The sequence below is a fragment of the Epinephelus moara genome, chromosome 8 (genome assembly GCF_006386435.1).
Source record: "Epinephelus moara isolate mb chromosome 8, YSFRI_EMoa_1.0, whole genome shotgun sequence".
Taxonomy (NCBI): domain Eukaryota; kingdom Metazoa; phylum Chordata; class Actinopteri; order Perciformes; family Serranidae; genus Epinephelus; species Epinephelus moara.
Window position 1 is genome coordinate 26,873,766 of NC_065513.1, and position 22,953 is coordinate 26,896,718.

Consider the following 22,953-nt stretch of genomic DNA (forward strand, 5'->3'; position numbering starts at 1 on the left):
TTTTTTATTTTGGCTTAAGGGAAGGGAATACAAATTTAAATGGCTGTATTTTTCATTTATTTTGCTAACCATTTCTGAAGAAACGTGGGCTTATTTGGAAGGCATGTTTTCTTTAAAGATTTTTCAACATATATCACAGTCAGAGACTGTAAAAACAGAAATTATTATTGGATTATCAAATTTCCAACGGTCCTTAGACACATCATGTGTGACAAATGCTTCCTCAGATTAGTTAGTTAGTTAGCCGAGCCTTCCGCAGGTTCGCCCACTGAAACCTTGTTAAGACTTTTACTTTCTATAGATGGTCAAGTTTGATCGTCTTCTCCGCGCTCCGCCATAGGGCTGATCCGAGGACCTCACTAAACCATCCAATCGGTAGTAGAGACGGGAGGTGTGTACAAAGGGCAGGAACTTGAAATCAACATGTTTATGACCTACGCTTCCTGGGAATTCCAAGTTCATGGGAAATAATTGCAATCCCCAGTCCCTATCACGATAAGGGTTCAGCGGGTTACCCACTACCTTTAAATAGTGATTTCATCAAAATTATTTTATTTCCTTTTGGCCAAAAACAAACTATACTAACTAATCAGCATGCACAATAACAGTGACAAGACTGAGGCCTTTTTCTGTTGTAACAGACTACTTTGTCTTTACGATGTATTTCTGTATGCGAAGCATTGTGTCCCTCCAGAGTTGCCATAGGGCTGTTGTAGGCGGACTTCTGCCATTAGATGTGGCTGTGCTGCTTTGAATAAAGAGAGAAGCGCTGGCTGCTGAACACGTTATCTCGACTCCTGTCCGTTTATTGCTTTATTAGCTGCTCTCATTTAGGTGAACCCAGGACGCTTGGTTACACTGTCTTTAACATTTCACTTTTAACTTTCAAACATCAAAGGGTAACTTTTAAAAACCTAATAATCAATTTATAAAGCAGAAGAAGAATGAAAAAAACGAGGTCACACAACAGCTATAACTCTCTTCTGACAAGTACAGAACAGTCCCTACATGAGATGTGTCTTTTACAGTAATTACGACTGATGGGATTCCCTCAAAAAAAATCTTGCGCGTGTTGCAGTCTTTACGGTAAACAAGAAGGAAATCCCAACATGTGATTGGCTGAGCGGCCAAGTTCTTCCACACTGCGTGAGAGTCTCCTCACAGCCGCTCTGCCGCATCTGTGTCCACACTTAAAGGACAAGCCAGGCGGTCAGACACCGGCACTTACACCGCGAAACACAGGAGAAATATGCTTTATAAACAGTAACCTGTCCAACGGAAATAACCGCAGTATTATAATACGTCAGAGCAGGTAAGCCGAGTCGCTATTGCCTTAAAAATGGAAAGTGCGTGTGGGTCATCTAACTTCCCATATCTGAGCCAAGAAGTGAGTGGGGGTCTGAATGAATGACAGCATGTAAACCACCAGGCTATCTGTATCGTGTTGGAGTAACGTTAACGTTACTGTTTCCGTTTTATAAACATTGCTATTGTGGGATGTTTTGTCGCTGAACCGTTTGCTGTCGCAGGTGCTCAAATACCGAGACAGTTTGGTCCGTTATAGTTTGAAGCTAGCTTCTTAGCTTGTAGCACTTGTTAGCCGTATTTGGTCAGTTGCTGAGATTGCTAAGCTAACATCAGGTTAGCTTTGCTGCATAGCAACCTGCAGTTACAGGTTTCCTGACATGTCCATCTGATGTGTCTGTGTAAACGTTGCTGGTTATTACATGCGCACACTTTTCCTCCACTCCCGACTCCAAACAAGATGAAGATGAAGATGGAGGCAGAAACATCTAGGGGTAAATGTCACTGTCATTTTATTAGGTGTGCATTATGACAACATAAACTGATAAAACTAAAAGTTTTACTGCTCCTACTGTGGTTATTGCTACATTTACATAATATGTTAGCATGCAGCACATCAGTATTTTAACCAACTGAATGCCAGGTTTCACATATCAAACATAGCTATAGATGGGCTTTGATATGAATATGGACACTGTTAGTTATTGAGAAACAAGGTGGACAAGTCTCTGTCAGACAGAGAGAGGATACCTGTCAGCAAAGACACACCCAGCTGTGCAACAACTGGGATTAATGTCGGTTTGTCTAATTGAGGAAACTTAATACTCTGTTTACCATAGACCAGTGTTATACTGCAAAATTTGATGATGTGTTAAAGAAGCCTAATCCTCACACCATTGCTCAGTGGACACAAAAAAGTCAAACACAATGGAGCGTATTACTGCCCATCTACAACTAAAATGGCTATTTTTTAAAGGAGGTGGACATCAGTTATTAACTAGCTCAGTCAGGAATTGTGTACTTAATTATTTATTTCAAGTGAAGCCTAATCTCAAGGTGGTTTTGTTTTATAATATGAATTGCCTGTTAATGTGTTCAAATGGCAATTAAGTTAGAAGTTCGTTGAAAGGACTAGATGTTGCAATCCCTCTTGTAGCACCACTTCTAATTCATGGGAAGTTCTTGAAAGATGGCTGCTATGAGGCTTTACCACCAGGACACATCGTCAGTTGTGTACCTCAGCATCGACGAGTGTTTCGTCCATTTAACACAAGACACCCTCCACTGAGGCAGGCCCACCACAGGTTGATCAAGCCTGGGTGTGTGTCCTGGGGTTAGCTGTTTGCCTTAGCGGCCCAGATGGTGTCGTTTCTCTTCAACCACAACCAATGACTCGTCCTCTCAGCGGTGTTGGCCAGCTCTTTAATGGCCTGTCTGTGAGCCTGTCCCCTGACTCCAACCTCCCTAAGGAGCTTTGCTGTTGTACTGGCTACGAAGCCCCTACACCCCACCTCCACCGGGCGCACCTTTACTTTCCAGCCTCTGTCCTCTGCCTCAGCTGCTAAGATGGAGTACCGCAGCTTCTTGCGCTCATACGCTTCTTCCATGGCGTCCTCCCAGGGGACTGTCAGTTCAATGATGTAAACAAGCTGGGAGGAATTAGACCAAAGGACAAGGTCTGGTCGCAGGGTGGTTGTCGCGATCTCCGATGGGAAAATGAGCCTCTGATCCAAGTCGACTCTAAACTGCCAGTCCCTGGCTGCATTCAGTGGGCCCAGATCAGGGGTTGAGGGGTGGGTCCTCAGCTTGACAAGAATTATACTCTGATTCTGGTAAAAATTAACCTCTAACCCCACAGAAAGTTGAAAGTATGTGGGTGTGTATGGGTGACTGATTGCTTGTTAGACTAACAGATGATGCATTGCGTATATACCAGAGTGCTGTCTCTTCGTTGTTAACTAATTTCCTGTATAAAACCTTTTGTTATTAAATTATGACTGCTTCAGTCAATACAGACATTGTTTGCACACATTATTTCCATATTATAAGGACCTCCAGACACAGTAATGCAAGACTTAATAGTCTGGCTAGATTGTGTCCTGCTGGCTTGAAGTGAAAATTTACTAGTCATACTGTATGTGACACATTAAATGTCTGATTTCAGCTGGTGTTGAGTTGTACAACTCTAAGTGCTGACCATGAAGCCTACAGTTTATCCACACAGGCGTGGTACTCGTGAGTACTTAGATTAGTCAATTTCCTGCCTTGGCTAGAAGCTTTATCATGTGGAGATATCAGAACAAGCTAAGAATAACCAGTTCACTATATATTGATTGAGATAATAAAAATGTAATTACATAATTCTAGATAGGTTGGTTCAATGCTTTTATTAGCTATGCAAACATTTGCAGTTACAAACAGTCCAGACCAGTTCCTGGCTGTGGACAGTGTCCAAGGAGTGTATTCACACTAGTTGTTCCAACACTGATACAAAGCTGGCTCGTTACTGTTTCTGTGGCAGAGTTTTTGTGACTTGCCAGACACGAAAAGTATGAAACAAGCAGCTCCCACGCTGATTAAGTCACCTCATCAAGTGTTCAAGCTTTATGTGTTTTTTATGTGGGAAAGATAAATGAGATGAAGACACTAGGAATTATTCTTGTTCATGTACAACACAAAGACTGGACTTCTCTGAGGCTGCATGGAGGCTGAACATCTAATCAACAGAGAATCAAAATCTCTCATGATTGTTGGTGCTGCTTATTTTGGCCCTGGCTTTGATGCCGCTTTCTAGGCAGTGTTTTCTGGAAGTGTTGTAAGCCAAGGCTCGGCCAGCTGGCTATGCTCGTAATTTCTCTCATCAGATATTGTGGTCAAAGCGAGGGGCACATGATCAGATCACAGTGCTGCCTCTGATTCTGTTTTTTCTCAAGCACGGCCTAATGGAAAATCACACCCATTACGAGACATTTTTAAGGTCAGTGGTAATTTGTAAACTGCCTTGCTTGCTTCAGTACAGTGTGATCAAGCACAGGGGTTGGCATAAAAGATAACTGTTGCAGGTGCTGTTTGATGTTGCACATGAGTAGCATCCTGTTTGAACACTTTGGTGTTTTTATCTTATCTCCATTTATATGATCTTGTGGTTTTGTGTGGGTGATTATTACTATGATAACATGGGTGAATAATCAGGAGTAGTGTGGTGTGAGACAGCACAGATGAGTGCTGTTTGTCACATTAACTGGCCTTCGGTGTGTTCTTGTGCCACCTGAGCTCAGCTGCATGTTGTTCTAGGCCATAATCGGTGAAGGTAGCCATAATCAGTGAAGGTAGCCCAGATTTCAAGCCATTTTTTTCTAATCAGCCGAAAGGTTTTAAGCAGTATTTTATTACAGGAAAGATAGTCTTCTCTGAAAATTAGGCAGTCTATGGAGTAGACAGACAGAAATACCTCTGAAATTGGTGCTATATGACCAGAGAAAACAAAGGAAAAGGGCTGTGGCATTGCTGTTGCTCCAGAAGTAGAAAATTTACAGCTGTCAGAAAGCACTGCATCACACCGGATCAATAAACGCTCCCGCTGGTGATGTAATGCAATCTTGGCCGTTTTGACACAGGAAACAGAATGGCATCCAGGGGGTTACATATGATCTTGAATTGCAACTAAACAGTTAGCTAAAATATGTTTCTGAGAACAGTTTAAGCAAGAAACAGGCAATGCAGTTACAGAATCTTGGTCCATGTTTTTTCAGTGCTGCCTAGTTTTCCTGTTTGATCTCAGTATTGTCAGCCTCCATTTTGACAATACAGAACACAGCAGGGCGACTGCTTCCTGTTTGCAAACTCTCATATTACACCAAAACAGTGCACTAAAATATGTTTCTGAAGACATTTTAGGCAAGAAATAGGCAATCAAGTGACAGAATCTTGGTTTATATTTGATCAGTGCTGCCTAGTTCTACAGTTTGGTGTGTGTTTGAGAGCAATAGAGAGGGTCAGGTCTCTCTCTCGATCTGTTTGTGTACTCTTTGTGTCTGTGGTGGTGGGCATATAACTCTAGAGCTTAGAAAATTTAAGATGAGAGATGAACAGGAAGATCTGGCGGCTTATAAAATAAAGGGAAGTTTACCATAGATAATTTACACACACAACTTTCATCGTGATGATACAAAGTTGGTTGAAAATTGAAAAAGTCTTTTTTTACCAGCTGACTTAATGTCCTCATGTATCTTGTATTTCAAAGCATAACTTTGTTTAGCGATCTGCTTGTCTGGGTCACCAAACTACAAGGAACTAAAATAGAAACTGCATGTGATAATGCTAAGGTAGCAGTTCCCTACATAACTTGCTTAGAAGGTCAGTTTCACTTCCTCTGGGTCAGGTCTTGACATTAAGGGAAGGCCAAAGGGAATTTGGGCTGGATAATGAAATGAATTCAAACCAGAACCAGAGCAGAAATGAGTGTGTAACGGTTTGATTGAGAAATTATTCTGGCTACATTTCCTTTGTGGTCTGGTTTGCTCTCTTAAAGGTCTTTCAGTACATTGGCTCTGCACGTTCGATGGGAAGGGAGCATTTACTTCCTGGTTTCATAGAGCAGGGATGACCTTTTGCTGAAATAATTATCATGAATGGGAAAGCTGCTTTTAATTGTCTATAGCTTACAAAGATATAACAGAGTAGCTTCCACTGACCTCTTTCTGCACCCACCACAACACAGAACAACACAATATCGCGGCCAATCACAGGTCACATGCATGACATAGCTCTCACAATGACGATACTATTCAAGGCCTTTAACAGCAGCTGGCACTGTGTAGGGGCCCTCGAGTAAAGAAAGTATGCAGTGGAGGTTGTTGTTGTGGCATCATTTTAGGATATTCTGCCATCAGGTACAGTTTTGTATATTTATTTATGAGCTTTTTTAAATCTCCTTCACTCCCAAAATAGGATAAAGCAGTTATTCCTTCAGGTATGCTCTGTAGATGCCACATATGTCACACATAGATGCATGTTATCTGCCTCTATTCGCATCTTTCTGATCTGTCGACTGATGTCACCACAGTTTTACTTGTTCTCTGTCTTCATTTGGAGCTCACTGTGGAGGATTATGACAATCTTTCAAAGCTTTGTTTCTCAGACGCACTAAATCACATCAGTCCACATCCAGATTAATGACTTGCCGTTGCAGTCAGCAGTTGTAATCCTTGAGTGTGGGATTGTCCACACACACCAAGTGCATTCGAAGGCTTCTGTGATTAAGTGTGTGTGTGTGTCAGCAGGTCAACAGTCTTTGCTGCTGATAGGTTAATGTCACACCAAGGTGCGATAAGGGTCTAATGATGTCACGTTCAAAGGTTGTGGCAGAGGTTCACGTCCTGACTGTCAGAAACAAGAATGGCTCAACCTTTAAGTGATAAATATGAACCTGTTGACACTGAAGAATTGTTTCACATGTGTTTGCACCATAAACATTCAAAATGACGCATGGATTTTTCCAGTTTATTCAATGTCCCAAAACAGCTATGGCCAAATTTTTAATCAATTGTAAATCTCCCAAGCAGGAAGATGAAGATGGAAATAGATGTTGCAGCAAAGCAGTACGTTATTTGTTAACTTTGTTTCTCTTCCCTGCCTCACCAGCTTTCCACCAGTGGACCTTTCAGACCAGTGACTGTCAGCCATGTTGTCCAGGTTGAGGACGACCTGGTCCTTGAGGCCATGCGTCTCTGTTTGCAGATGGGCACACACCAAAGAGAAGGGCAAACCTCTGATGCTCAACCCTCGCACCAACAAAGTGAGTGGATTGCTGAAATCATGTCCATGTGTCAGTGTTTAAAAAGACATAGTGGCTAAACAGATGGCAGCTTTATTAATACATCTTGCTGCATGTCAGCTCATTTGTGCTGGATTTGTGCCAAATATGCCACGTTATAAAGTAGGCTAATTGGCTTTGAGTGTGGAAAATAATTGCGGTGCATGACAGAATATCATAATATTCTTTGGTTACGATAGATAAATGAATACCAAGAAATGTACTCTACGTAAATCATAACAGGAACACAATATAAAATGATGTCTATTTAAAAACTGTCTGCTTTTCCTTTTCCTCATACCCCTTGAGGCCCCATATTCAGGTCTCTTTTTTATCCTTCCAATCCTCCGACACACACACGTCAATATCTCTGTAAAGCCTGCATAAGAACAGCAGAGATCTGCGTTGTAGTGTGAAGGTCAGGATTCCACTTGAAGGTTCTGACATGGTAGACAGACTGTCTTTTATGGGACTACTATTTCTATACCATTAATGAACACAAAGCACAGTTACACAGAACAGTGTGAACTGTTGGTAGTCCAGAGCTGCATCAGTTAATCTTATCCCTAAACCAGTGATTGCTTCTACTGAAAAACTAGAAAAAAAACTCAGCCATTGGCTGCTGTTAATTTTCCCCTGCTGGTTGATATGGTCTACCTTGGATGGGATGGTTTGCAGGTATTTAGGAAGCTAATTTATCATGTAGTTTTAATCCAAAGCAGCTGTATTTGTGTTTTCATTTTGAAAATACTGAAAGCCAGATATGAAAGAACAAGTGAATAAAAATCCATCCATCCAACCATTTTCGTACCTGCTTATCCTCTTGAGCGTGGCGGGAGGGCTGGAGCCTATCCCAGCTGACATTGGGCGAGAGGCGGGGTACATCCTGGACAGGTCACCAGACTAACACATAGAGCCATTCACACCTACGGACAATTTACCAATCACCAGTAGTCCTAGTCACCAATTAACCTATCCCCAACCTGCATGTCTTTGGACTGTGGGAGGAAGCAGGAGTACCCAGAACATGCAAACTTTGTACAGAAGGACTCCCTCCTGGGATCGAACCAGGAACCTTCTTGCTTTGAGGCGACAGTGCTAACCACCACACCACCGTGCTGCCGTGAATAAAAATGAAAACATTATATTCCTGTTTTTTTATAGCTTCCTAACCAATGACAGTTTTTGACATAAACATGATTTTTTTGGCGGCAGATGGTGCAGTGGTTTGCATTGTTGCCTCACAGCAAGAGGGTCCCTTGTTCGAACCCTTGGGTGGAGGAGCCCTTCTGTGCAGAGTTTGCAAGTTCTCCCCGTGTCAGCGTGGGTTTTCCCCGGGTACTCCAGCTTTCTCCCACAGTCTAAAGACATGCAGGTTAATTAGTGACTCTAAATTGTCCATAGGTGTGAATGTGAGTGTGAATGGTTGTCTGTCTCTATGTGTCAGCCCTGTGATGTCTGGCGTCCTGTCCAGGGTGTACCCCGCCTCTCGCCCAGTGTCGGATGGGATAGGCTCCAGCCCCCCCACGGCCCCCAACAGGATAAGCGGTTATGGAAAATAAATGAATGAATAACAAATTCTAACATAATCTGCACACTAAAGCTCAGATGACATCACTGGCATTTTGTGTGGATCAAGAGGATTTGTAATTGAACAGTAGCTGGTCAGAAAGCTGAAAAGCATCGGTTGAATTTCTCAAGTCGTGTTGGACTTCTGACCACACCCAGCATCAACTGTTGGGTGTGGTGAGAAATGTCTGTTTATTTCATTCTGCTCTTCATTTTTCTTTTCACTGCCTTTTACATTATGTGTTATTCAGTAAGGGCTTTAAGCCGCCTTTTGTTTATCAGGTGCTGTACAAATAAACTTGCCTTGCCTTGTTTTGCACATGAAAGCACACCCAACAGTAGTGTCACCTCAGCATTCCTGATGCAAGGTGGGGACTTCAGGTGACAACACAAAACAAAAAAACACAATATTTCATCTGGTGTTAGTTGCTCTGTGTATTTAATACCCAGTACAGATTGGTATCACTTTGTCTGGTGTCTTGCATTCAACAATGTTTGGCTTCTAGGAGTCTCTTCTCAGGTTTTTCCGACTTCTGAAGGCTACGAATGGCATTTGAAACACGACGCTGTAGCTGGTTGAGGTGATAGAATCTAACTCTGTGCAGGTTACGCTAAACTTAGCCTGGACCACACATGTGCTAAATATAGACTTTCCAGCAGACATAAACTGGTCATAGGCTCGCTGGCTGACAGTCCTGGGTATACTGTACACACAGCAGCTACATATCACATTGAACTTCTGGCCCAATTCTTCATTGTGTTTATTTCATCTATGTGAGTCTAATTTAAAAACTCATTCATTGATCAAAACCAACTCAAGTGTGAAAAGGCTTTGAAGAGAAGGCCACAGGCTTCTTAATACTCTCCTGCTGTGTGTGAGCAGTGTTGCTGTCTGGTCGTGATCTCTACTGGATGAAAGTTGAACTCTTCCTCGAGCATTAAAAGTCACTGAATTCATTGTGTATGAAGCAAGCATGCCGGTTACTCATAGGAAGTCTGCATTTGCCACAGCAGATTTGATTTACATCAGCAGACTGAATCGTAATGACTCATCACATTTTAACAGTAAAGGTCATTGGGTTTCAGAAAAAAACGTTGATTACATTACACTGTTAGCAAGATTAAATTAAAATATGTTTTGTAAGATGATGCTGCATGGGCTTAAAGGACTGTGATCCCCCATTCCTCTACCCCGATTTTATGTATTAGTTATATAATACAAATTTTCAACATGTAGACGAGGAGAAGATTCCTGTAGGTAAAATTTGTAAGCAGGATAGATGATGATTTGAAGGAATTTCATTAACACTTAAACAATTAAAAAACGTAAACCAATTTCCTGTCCAATGTACAATTATCAATTTTGAGATAAAGTTTTGAAAAGGCGTGTAACTTTTCAAAACCGTGTCAATTTTATGTGATTTTGTTTCAATTCACTTTTAACAGACAATCATAGGATATGCAGATAACTATATTTAAGAAATGCATATACAAACAGTATAAACACGGATACATATGCAGTATTTGTTTTTTATCTTAGTGTTTTTAAACCCTTGTTGTCTTGTTTTCATACTGGTATACCACACACCGTGTTCTGAGAGAAACAGCATTTTGTTCCTCTCCATTACATGTACAAGTTGCAAGATTAACAATAAAGTTGACTTTAAATTTGAAATATCAGCTTTTCAGGAAATAAATTACTTTACATTTTATAGATTAGGCAACTTTTTTCAGCCCTGTTTGGAATCTTCAGTGCATTCAAAATAAACGCTGAACAGCAGAGACGTTTAAATGTTCAATTCTTGGAAGAAAGCGAAAAACTAGTTATCAGAGGTTTGCAGCATGTTGCGTTATGTTGAGAGGAACCGAGTGGTATAGCTGAGTGAAGTGAAACGCTCCATCAGCATGACTCAGCATTTTGCCAGGGGAGCCCCCGGCATTCATCACTCTCACAGAGTAATGAGCCCCTTCCCCAGCCCCAGACGTTATGGCTTCAGTGTGTTGTGCCCGTATTTCATTCAGAGACGGGCTAATAAACCTACATACACACATGCACACTTACGTACACAGTACACTCCAGAATGTGAAAACACTTTGTACCCCTCCTCCCCCATCCTCCCTTCTATACATGGGGTGTTTCTGCCAAGAGTCCTCCCTATTGGTTTCTTCGACGCTACTCCCCTCTCTTACCTCTTTTCCTTCCTTTCCCCATCTGCAAAATTGCTTTCATGTGTCTCCCCCCTTTCACTCAGAGTCAAAAGGTCAGCCTGGTCTAAGGGTTCATAGATAGTGCAGTGCGCCCTCTGGTGACAGAACTGCATCATAGTACGTGAACATTTCCTGCTGCAAGGGTTCTGAAAATTGGTTCAGTGATTATTTTTTCATTGGTATGAGAGATGATTAACTGATTTTAGATGTGTAACTTAAAGTTGAAACTGTTAGTGTGAAAACAACAACCAGAAAGACCCTCTTTACATATTTGCACAACCACAGCACACTATTTTAAAACAATGGCGCCTGTAGAACTCAAAAGTTAACTTGTCTTAAAGGTATTTTTTTAACAATAAATAGTTGACACAGCACAGATGCCTACATTCTTTCTGTCTCACCACTCACTCCTCTCTCTTTCTGTGTTTCTCCACAGGGCATGGCCTTCACTCTGCAGGAGCGACAGATTTTAGGGTTACATGGTCTGTTGCCTCCTAAAGTGGAGACTCAGGACATTCAGGCCATGCGCTTTCAGAATAATCTCAAGAAGATGACCGATCCCCTGGAGAAGTAAGGACATATTTTGCTTAAAAAGCAATCATAGTCACAGTATGATCTTCTCTGTTCTCTCTTCCCTAATTTTCCTCCTTTTCTGTACAGGTACATCTACCTGATGGGCATCCAGGAAAGGAATGAGAAGCTTTTTTACAGGTTGTTGATGGACGACATCGAGGAGCTGATGCCCATTGTTTATACTCCCACTGTAGGCCTGGCCTGCACACAGTATGGACACATCTTTAGAAGACCTAAGTAAGCATGTAGTAAAGCAGGAATTAATATTTAAAACAGAGAAGAAACTTAGGTCTGATGTGTACAAAATTTAGCCTCCTATTCAGGAATTCCATGAAAGTGATAACTGGAAATATTTAAAGGATTTTTTCTGGATAAACTATAGGCTTTGGCTGGAGCTGTTGACATTTTCTTACAGTGGTGAATGGGTGTTAAATTTGTGTCAATAACCTTGACTAAAATAATGTTAAGAATGTTATTGTGGTGGAGATATGCTTTATCTCTCTATTTTGTTGTGGAGAGAATCTTATCATGTTCGTTTCAAGGGTAACGTTGGTATTTCTCAACGTAGACCCTACTTTTCCATGTTTCTGTGTCTGTTATATCATCATAGAATGGAAGTGAATATATATCTTTATTGTCCAACATAGGTGGAACTTTGTCCTCTGCTCTCCAAACATAAAAGACAACATTATATAAAGCAGACAAATATTCAGTAAGACAGGCATGTAAAGTGTTTACAGAACACTTAAACACATTAAATCAGCTCATTGTCTGTCTGTGGTTTAAAACTCGTCACTCAGTCACTTTGCTGAGTTAAGGATACTGATGGCACTTTGGATGAAGGACTTCTTGAATACATTTTTAGGTGCTAGAGACTCTAAAGTGCCTCCCGGAGCTCAAGTGCTCAAACTGGCTAAAGAGAAAATGGGAGCAATCTGCCAAGATAGTCCTCACTTTCCTCCACGTCCTCTCTGTAAAGAGCTTGGCTCAAGGGCTTTTGTGGCTTGCCAACTATTTTACTTGCCATACAATCCTTGAGAGTTTATTCTTGGATGTACAGTTAAGGTGACTGAACCAGGCAGGAAGGTGAAAAGTTAAAACACTCTCAACCCTTGTTTTGTACAATTATTCTAAAATCTGCTGACTAACACCAAGGCCACTGAGTAAAACACGTTCTCAAAAACTATCTTGGTTCCATTGTTTTAACAATCAGCAGCTCTGGTTTGGGTGAAATAAACCTTTAATTGATGTACATGCTAAAATTACTGTTTACTATATAAATGGAGTCTGGTAACTTTGGGCACTTTTATGGTTAAACTAAAAGGTTCTTACTCTTTAACAGAAAGGACTGTCTCTGTATGGTCCTTTCCATAAAACAATTTGAGCCCAGCAGTGGCAAAAACAAGCACTTTTAGTGGCCTTAAATTGACTGAGTGGTTACAGCTTCTCAACGCTGGACCAATTTTCAAAACTGTTGTTCCCATCAGTCACTCATACACAAAAACATGTGAAAATAGGGTCCAGGTAGAAAAATACTTAACTTACCCTTCAAGCACTCAACTGTCATCTTGTTTCTCCCACCAGGGGCTTGTTCATCTCCATTCTGGACAGAGGACACATCCGCTCCATCCTGGATAACTGGCCAGAAACTAATGTTGCAGTAAGTACCTGAACACCTCTTCAAATAATATCAGTGTAAAAGAGTCTACGAGGGCAGTTCATCCCTCTCCACACCACAACCTAAGGATTGTTAGATATCAACTGTGACATCCTGGCTGTATAACTATGAATGGATTAGAGCTATAAATATCACAGTAAGTCAAAGGAGGTCTTGTTAATTGATCCATTACTGTCCACATTTTCTTTATTTGCCTGGCCAAGGTCCAGTTAAGTGTTGGTCAGAGTTGTGTGACTGCGAAGTGTTAATCTGCGATTTTGCTGACTTATGTATTCCTCTTCCACCTCCTTTCTTTCTCTTCCTGTAGGCCGTAGTAGTGACTGACGGAGAGCGTATTTTAGGCTTAGGAGACCTGGGTGTTTATGGAATGGGCATCCCTGTCGGAAAGCTATGCCTGTACACTGCCTGCGCCGGTATTAGACCTGAGAAATGTCTGCCTGTGGCGATAGATGTCGGCACAAACAATGAGGTAGGAAGGTTATGTGTGTGTTATTTTGTCTACTGTACGCATGCACATGCGTCATCCTTCATATGTTTGTCCTTCCTTGCCCTCCAATCAGACTCTCCTCAAGGATCCGATGTACATGGGCCTGTACCAGAAGCGAGATCGCTCTCAAGCCTACGATGATCTGATTGATGAGTTCATGGAAGCTGTGGTGGACAAATACGGGCAGGACACGCTGATCCAGTTTGAGGACTTTGGAAATCACAACGCCTTCCGCTTCCTCAGGAAGTACAGGGAGAAGTATTGCACCTTCAACGATGATATCCAAGGTTCTTATATAACCCTCCACACAACACATAGAAGTAGTAATCATAATGCCATTAAGTTTACCTATTCAGTTAAAGTCATCAGTTTAATTAGGTTTAGTACAGTTTGGTTGGTGTTTTTTTTGATTAGTTTTCTACCCTCCAGCCAAACTGTTGGTTTCTTTCCATTTTAGCATTTAAAAAACGCAGAAACCTGCAATTTGCTTCAGTGAAATAATCCATTACAAGGAACACATATGACCTTTAAGTCACACTACAGCTGCAAGGTAATGCTGCTGCAAACAGGGACCCTGTGGTGAGTTCAAGGAACCACTGACAGCTTAGAAATAGGTGCTAAACACAAAGCATTAAAGAGCTATGCTGTCTGAAAATCAAATCAAGAAGGCTGAACAGCAAGCACAAGAAACTTTAAAAAATCATGAAGTGAACCCCTCTACCTTAAGACAAATAGTGATTAATCATTACTCTTAAAGGCACAGACTTCCTTGTTTACTGTTGTGTTCTTCTGCATGTTTCCAGGCACTGCATCTGTGGCCCTCGCTGGTCTGTTAGCAGCTCAGAGAACCATTGGCAAACCCATCACTGAACACCGGGTGCTTTTCCTGGGAGCTGGAGAGGTAAGACAGTATTTATCCACTGATCAGTTTGAGTTCTCTTGGTTTTACTTTGTTTATTTTGCCTCTTTCTCTTTTTCTGTGTGCAATTTGTAATGTGAAAGTCCCCAATATCAAGTAATTTGTAAAGGCTATACTGCCCCCTGCTGGCCAGAGCTGGTAATACAGTACAAAAAAAAGTCCAACGTTGCTTAAGAACTTAAAATAATCACAGCTGTGCCCAACATTGACCAGAATCTTTCTGGTGGGGGGAAGTGGATTTGCTTAGTTATTCCCTTAATAGAAAATAAGGTTTAAACTTGTATTAAACACACACTGTCTAAGTGCTTTGAATGTTTAACTTGATGCGGTTATTTCCTCCTTAGGCTGCCCTCGGTATTGCCAATCTGATTGTCATGGCGATGATGGAGAGTGGGATGACCCAAGCTGATGCCAGAGAAAAGATCTGGATGTACGATAAATTTGGCTTACTTGTAAAGGTCAGTGTGTGTGTGTGTGTGTGTGTGTGTCACAGACATCAAAAACCAGAACATACATTAAATGTCTGTGTAGCTTCCTGTCTGGCCTGCTGTTTGATACACTGCATCATTGGTGAGGAGAGGTTTTACTTTATTTATATTGATTTACTGTTGCCACCAATGTGCTTTATGTGACTCCAGGACAGACCGCAGGAAACAGACGGTAACCAGGAGGCATTTGTTCATGACAGTCCGGGGAATGTACAGAGCTTCCTAGATGCAGTCAACACCATCAAACCCACAGCTATCATTGGTAAGGACCTCTTCTTTTTCTGTGTTTGTGTAACTGTAAAGCCTCACAGTACAGTTTGGACTGTGCATTTTTAAGTTAGAGCCATTAATCAAAAACACAGAATCTGAATAAAATAATTAATACGGTCTTGTTTGTAATGCTGTTGACTTATTTAATTTTATCCGAGCAGGAGCTGGATCAGGTCAATTGAATATCTACGTTTTATATTTAGGCTATTTATTATTTATCTGCTCATTAAATCATCCTGTCAAAGCTCAGTGTGCTGTGATTGTGGGCTCTGCTTGTGCGATAATGATAGATCTCTTTCTCTTTCCTTCTTCTAGGTGTGTCAGGAGCTGGACGTCTGTTCACCCACGATGTCATCAAGGCCATGGGAACCCTAAACGAACGACCAATCATCTTTGCCCTTAGTAACCCGACCACTAAAGCAGAGTGTACAGCAGAGGACGCCTACACACTCACCGATGTACGCAGTTATTTATTTAGTTTTTACAAAAGGCCATTGCAGACCAAGTCCTTATCCTTCATCTAAAAAATGCATATTAAAAATACGGATTTGGTGTGCAAAGGCCTTCAATCTGAAATTAGACATTAGAGGTATACTGTGCAGGAATTTCCTAAAAAGCAGTATAGACTCATACAGATGTAATCCCTCCTAATCATCTCTTATGACCCACTAGAAGTGTGTGTATTATTCTGCAGATGTTCCCGAAGGGCAATGCTCAGGTTAGGTGAGGACTTAATGAAAAGATAGCAAGCAGGTGCCAGTCCCAAAGCAATAGGCATTCAAGAGGTCAAAGCTCCATCAAGTGAATCTGAGATTGGCTTTACCTTTCGCTGGCAATACTGTTTACAAACAGTAACCAACAATTCCTGCTTAGTGTACCTTTAAGAGTTTCTGTGCTGTCAAATCACTCTTCCTGTTATTGTCCTTTTCTTTCCATCATCACTCTTTTACGCTTCGTTTCTTTGTCCTACAGGGTAGATGTCTTTTTGCCAGTGGCAGTCCATTCGGTCCTGTGACTCTGAAAGATGGACGCGTCATCATTCCTGGACAGGGGAACAACGCTTACATCTTCCCAGGTGACAGAAAAAAGAACATGAATATTCATAGTTCATACTTCATATTAATAACTAGACAAGAGTATGGATTGTGTATAGATTTCCTGGACATAAATAATTTTTTTGAGTATTTGCACAATATTTGCAGCATTTAGAATAATCATCAGATGTCTGTTTAAAACATGCTGTATGTGCATTGCAGGCGTGGCCTTGGCTGTGATCCTGAGTGGAGTGAGACACATCAGTGACACAGTGTTCTTAGAGGCTGCTAAGGTCTGAATCATCACGTATTTCACAAGTTTTTATAAGTCCATCTCTTCTTTGAACTTTAAACTAAAGTTCATCTTTACCTTTCCCCCACCCTGTCCTGTGCTTTCTTGCTGGCTTTGTCATATATGCATACGCTTAATATGGTTGTAGTCTCTTTAACTCTTTGATGTCTCCTGTTTCCTCTCTGTCTAGACTAGCACCTAACAGAGGAGGAGTTTTTAAAAGGCTGATCCTGCTTTGCTCTTTTTCATCTGTGTTCTTCCCTCTTTTGCTGGCCTGCATTTGACTTGATAGCATTGATCAATGCTAATGACAGTAATCGCAAAATGATTTTTTGCTTTCACCATTTGTACAACATTAAAAAGTTTTGCATGAAGTTGGAACGTGCAGGTCGATAATATGAGTAGTAGTTTAGTCATTTCTGTCCCTTGACATAACACTTCTTATATTGTCTTATTCAAACGCACATATTATATTTATGACTTCACACTTGTGTTGCTGGCAAATAATAGTAGTAGTTTTTATATCTATGTGTTCTTGGACACCAGAAATTCATCTTCAGCCTAAAAGTATTTTTATACTCCTTCCAGACACTTGCAGAGCAGCTGACAGATAAAGAGCTGGAAGACGGCAGACTCTATCCTCCTCTCTCCAACATCAGAGAGGTCTCCGTCCAGATGGCTGTCAAGGCAAGTCTCCTGAAAATGACAATTCTAATGCTAACAAAACTAAAGGCCCCAAACTAGTTTGTATGAACATTTCGGCTATTGATAAACCTGTTAGTGTCAGTCCAAACCTTAAAGGGATAGTTCAGACTGTACGTAACTGACCAAATGTTACGGGAACCACAATGAAATATGAGTGTGAAGCAATGATGTGTCATCAAAATGTCAGCCTCTCCCCCACCCATTCTCTACAGGAGTACATTGCTTAACTTCTGTTTTTGGTACTCCTGTCTGCTTCTCCAAACTGGGGGCGACATCTGTTTTATACAACGGATACTCATACAACCCCACTTCAAAAGATCTGAACTATCCCTTTAACTAAATTTAGCCTCTTCTGTCATCAGCTGATTTTTATTTATGACCCTGTTCCACCAAAACCTGACAAGTAACATTAGGTTGCTGTTTAGTTTAGTTTAGTTTAGTTGTTTTAGTTTAGTTTAGTTTAGTTAAGTTTAATTTTTTTAGTTATTTTAGTTTAGTTTAGTTAAGTTGTTTTAGTTGTTGTAGTTTAGTTGTTTTAGTTTAGTTTAGCTTAGTCTAGTTTTGTTTAGTTAAGTTTAGTTTAGCTTAGTCTAGTTTAGCTTAGTTACGTTGTTTTAGTTAAGCTTAGCTTAGTTTAGTTTAGCTTAATTGAGTGTAGTTTGGTTTAGTTACGTTTAGTTCTTTTAGTTGAGTTTTAGTTTAGTTACGTTTAGTTGTTTTAGTTGAGTTTTAGTTCAGCTTAGTTTAGTTCAGTTTAGTTTAATTTAGTTGTTTTAGTTGTTGTAGTTTAGTTGTTTTAGTTTAGTTGAGCTTAGTTTAGTTTAGTTTAGCTTAGTCTAGTTTAGCTTAGTTTAGTTTGTTTAGTTTGTTTAGTTGTCTAAGTTAAGTTTAGTTTAGTTGTTTTAGTTTAATTTAGTTTAGTTTAGTGTAGTTGTTTAGTTTAGTTTAGTTTAATTAAGAAGGGACAGTGCAAATTAATAAATACACATGGTACAAAAATGCCAGAATTAGCCAAGGGCTATAGTCTCTTGGCCAAGATGTTACACGAAGCTACCTTAAAAAACAACAAAGCACAAAGAAACAAAACAAAAAACAAACAGCCAATCACTTGGTAATATGGCTTTACCACATTTCCTATTATAATACTGGGCATGTAACCTGAGAGCTTTGGCATACTGGCTCCAAACCTACACCAATCATGGTACCCCAGCCTGGGTGCAGATGGAGGCAGATGCCTGTGCACCAACATCCCAGCTGGCCTCGTTGTACTCTGTAGTGCCTATCAAGCCACACTGCACTTACATTGCACCTTTACAACATTTTGGCTAACAGGTTGGTTTGCTCTGTGCCCTGATTGCGGCAAATTATCAGGCCAAAATCAGTGTTTAAGTCAGTCCTACAGAACCCCTGGTTTTCTATGTGCCTCTCAAAATTCATCAATGCTAATCTTTCCCTGTCTTGCTGTAGGTGGTGGAGTATGTCTATGCTAAAGGCATGGCGTTTCGCTACCCTGAGCCTGTGGACAAGGAGGGCTTTGTACGCGCTACTGTGTGGGACACCAGCTACGACTCCTTCATGCCAGATACCTACGACTGGCCAGGTGTCAGCTTCAGCCCCAAGACTAAATAGAAGTAGACCACACCCTCTCAGTGCTCTTTGTTTTCCACTTAACTCACAGATCACAGGTATTTTGAGACGATCATAATTATGTTAGTGCAAACATTAGCTTATGAAAACAGGCAGCAGAGGTCTCTTACTGCTGCTACATACGTTTGCACAAACCCAGTCATATTAGATCTGTGAGAAGGCAGATTGGAAAGTGGCATTTGAATGAAAACGGCCATTTTCACAGTTCTTTATCACCTCTGCATCACATGTAAACCAGCGCAGCACCTGGAGGGCCACCTGGTGGTGGGAAAAGGCAGTGTGGAAATCTGGTTTCATTGTTGAAACCTTGAGATATATTTTAATTATTATCTATTATATTATATCATATCTATCATTATCTATCATCAAGTTTGCATCAGTAAATTTAAGCACTCTATAAATTAGACTATGGTGAATAGTAAACCCAACGCTGAACACTGTGCCTCTGCTCGAGGTTGAGACTGGTTTTTACAAGATACTGTACTAGAATGACTCCATGATGTCAACCTTTTGTTAGGAAATGCAGCATACTATTATCTTTTTGCAACCTGTTTTAAAAGGTAGTCACTCCTCATTTATTGTAACAGTTGTTTGTTGTGTACACTCCTGATGCAGAGGTTAGTCTTTAGTTAGCACTTAATACTATTCTGACTGTATGTAGCTACATAGAGATTACAGAACATAACGCACATTCATTAACATGAAGTACGGACATTGCCTTTTCTCACATCAGGTGGGCCTCTGGTGGCTTCACTGATCTAACCAATGCCTGGTGTAAGACATAAGGTTTAAGAACCTTTTTAAACTATGCTTAAATCAGGCCACATTATCAGAGTCCTAGTAGAGCAGAGGGTTAAAGCACTTCCTTTGTGAGCAAACTAAGAGACAAAGAGAGGACAGGATGTTACTCGGGAGAAATGGAGAGAATATATAAAGAGAGACCTCAGACAACGGTGTGATTTTATGAAGGGAAAGTTATATCTAAAAACACAAGAAGTGAACGTCCACTCCAACATTGTATTTGTTCACATGCTTTTGTCACATTGTATTTATTTCTTTGAATTTATTTAATTTTATTAGGGTGTATTAAGATGTTTTGCCCTTTGGCTTTGTGAGAAAACCTGTTACCAACACTCCTTTAATGAGTTGTGGTAAAATTAATCCATCCCTAAAAATGAACCCTTTTGCTTAACTGTGATTAAAAAAAAAAAAGCTGAATATGAAATGTAACCTAAATATTTAAGAAAACTATGCGCAGTATCAAATGATTATTTTCTATTTGGATTATATTTTGTGTACTGTACATAGGCTTTTGTGGAAACTGAGACTGTCTATGGAAAGAGTGTTTATAAAGTTGTGTTAAGTACATCCACGTGTGTTTCGGCAGGTTGGTGTGTGGGTTTTACTCCTGGGAACAGACTTCCAGGCTACGCTCTTACAGTTCTGGTCTGATATGATCATTAACAATAATTTATAACACAGACACAGTCACGTTGGCTCAGATTAACACAAGCTAGAGAGATGGCAACTCTGCCTTTGGCAAGTTTATATGTACTGCATCTTTCAACAGAGATATTCAAAATGCTGTACGTAAGACATTAAAAGCATAAAGAAAAACAAGCCAGTATAAAAAAACACATCAGAAAGATTAGCAGAGTAAAATAAAGTAGAAGATACAAAAGAGACAGATTATAGTGCAGTGCAAAATTTGAATAAATACTACTTCCGTGCTTCCCAACCTTTTTCCTTAAGGGGCCCTTTTCTATCACTAAGTAAACTGGCAACCCCTGACTAAGTGAGATATTGAACTAATAAATAACCCAAATATTGATGCAATAACTGCAGGAAGTTAATGTAAAACCAGCAATTTGGATGAATTTTAAGATTATTTCCTGTGAATATTGCATCAGATGAGTTTCCCAGAATTTTTTAACAATCATAACATACCCTAAAACTTCAATTAAAAGTCTAGTCCCAATTAAACACCCAGTCCCTTTGACAAATGTAAGCCTGTCTCAAATAGAGCCCTGGTCTGGTTGCCAAGCAGTTCATTTTTTTAATAGAAGTTCTTCAGATGTATAAAAGCAGGTTGTTGGCGACCTCAAATTATGTGTTCATTTCTCGATTACCCTGTAAGTTTAGTCCATAAGGGTCCCCAGATCAAAAGAATCAAAAGGGTTTTTCATAGAAATTAACAGAATTACAGGCCTGTTCCAAAAAAGACATCTGTCCCAAATATAGGCCTGTTGATTTCAGTGATTTAAGCAAACAATAGCCCGGGCTATTAATTGAAGTTTTAATGGTACTTATCAGGCTTCTTTTTTGACAAATTCTGTGTTTTCTTCTCGCTGGCGCTTTGCCATGTTCTATTAGCTTTTTGGTTGTTTCAGCTGTGTAGTTTTCTAATACAAGACGAGGCTGTTTAGCAGAGAGTGAAGGCTCTGTGAATATAGCTTGTGTTCAGGTCTTCATCGTGCTCTTATCCTTTATATCTTGAAGAATGATCTTGACTTCAAAAATAATAATTTTATTTAGTTTTACTCACAGATATGAATACTGAGATATAGGCCAACTGTATTAATTTTTAAATATTCTTACACCCCTTAAAATCTTAAAATCAAGAAAGCTTCACATGACGCCCTGTGAAGCTTTTGGTGACCTCTCGTATGGGTTGGGCCCCTAGGTTGGGAACCAGTGTAGTATCTGATGCTGAAGGGTAATGGTGCCTACAAGATTATTATTGGCAATATATATTTGTTATAAAGAAACTGAGCAATGCCAGGGCATTTATTTGTGGCAGGTTGTTTACATTAACAGGAGGATGCAGTATCTTATTAACTATAATTCCAGTTATACTTTCTGAACACTTTCCATCTGTATGTCAGTTTGAAGCTTATCTTGGTCTCTGTTAGATCTTTATATTTTGCTCTGTGCTCTGACAAACTGCTGTGGTCTATTGTAGTGACTTATCCAAGGATCTTCAATGATATAGTGTAAAATGTGAGACTTAGACCATACACACTGGACACGCACACACACACACACACACACACACACACACACACACACACCCTTGCAGCTAAAATGTGTTAAAGTCTGAAAACTGTACAAGTTACATTAAAACTTCCAGTCAGCCTATTTTATTCATAGTATTGCCTTAGTCACATGTCAAGGGCATTGACAGTATCATGCATTAGTTCTCAAGTATGTTTAAATATAGGCCACTGTAAATTTTAGTCTCAGGATATTGTATTAGGACCTTCTAACCGCTTACATTGAAGTGCCTGCACAATGTTAAGTGTCTGTCCACAATCATGTCATGTTCCATGATGCAGACCTCTCAACATGCTGCAGGCAGAGCTGAGAAACAACAGCACTACCAAAATTATACACTGTTTTGGGGTGCCCACAAGCTCACCTGGTAGAGTAGGCACCCCCTTGCCGCAGCGGCCATGGGCTCGATTCCAACCCACAGCCCTTTGCTGCATGTCATCCCCCTTCCATGCTGTAGCTGTCCTATCAAATAAAGGCAAAAAAATAATTGTGTTGAATTCAATGTGCAGCTTCGTCTCTGATAGACTGTGCAGCTTCAGGTTGTGAACAATCAAAGTTTTCTACTTATACATAATGAAAGTTTTATTTAAAAGGACCTATTTAAATCAATCTCACCTCAGTAAGTGCTGGCTTGTGTGTCTGTCTGGTTGTTGTTACTGACTGTAATTGTCCTGTGTGAGTTTTTACTGTGTTGTGTCAGAAAGTGGTGACTGGCTTGCTCATGTGATTCTTTTCATACCCATGAGGAAAATTAAGTCTGTGTGTCAGTGAAGTGTACATCCACATAGTGCTGTGTCCTTCCAGTCTGTGTTCCTGAGGTATATTTTTGTTACACAATATATTGCCTTAGCGTTTGTGCGCAGAGAGAATACCTATGTGCAGAATAAAAACAGTTTTACACTGGCTTCA

General features: G+C 40.3%; 1 protein-coding gene across 3 annotated transcripts; it reads left to right on the forward strand.

Annotated features, from left to right (window-relative positions):
- Positions 1-1,148: 1,148 nt before the first annotated feature.
- On the forward strand, positions 1,149-22,949 carry me2 (malic enzyme 2, NAD(+)-dependent, mitochondrial). 3 transcript variants are annotated; one of them, XM_050051301.1, is made up of 15 exons: positions 1,149-1,312; positions 6,949-7,102; positions 11,334-11,467; positions 11,558-11,707; positions 13,055-13,130; positions 13,456-13,617; positions 13,709-13,922; positions 14,439-14,536; positions 14,899-15,012; positions 15,193-15,304; positions 15,628-15,770; positions 16,285-16,387; positions 16,569-16,639; positions 17,227-17,325; positions 18,811-22,949. In XM_050051301.1, exons 2-15 carry the CDS (start codon positions 6,989-6,991, stop codon positions 18,970-18,972), a joined length of 1,752 nt encoding a protein of 583 aa, XP_049907258.1. In that variant the 5' UTR covers positions 1,149-1,312; positions 6,949-6,988; the 3' UTR covers positions 18,973-22,949. The 3 variants fall into 3 exon arrangements, with proteins under 3 accessions (XP_049907258.1, XP_049907259.1, XP_049907260.1); XM_050051302.1 differs by lacking the exon at positions 1,149-1,312 and adding an exon at positions 1,377-1,799; XM_050051303.1 differs by lacking the exon at positions 1,149-1,312 and adding an exon at positions 3,477-3,540.
- Positions 22,950-22,953: the final 4 nt, after the last annotated feature.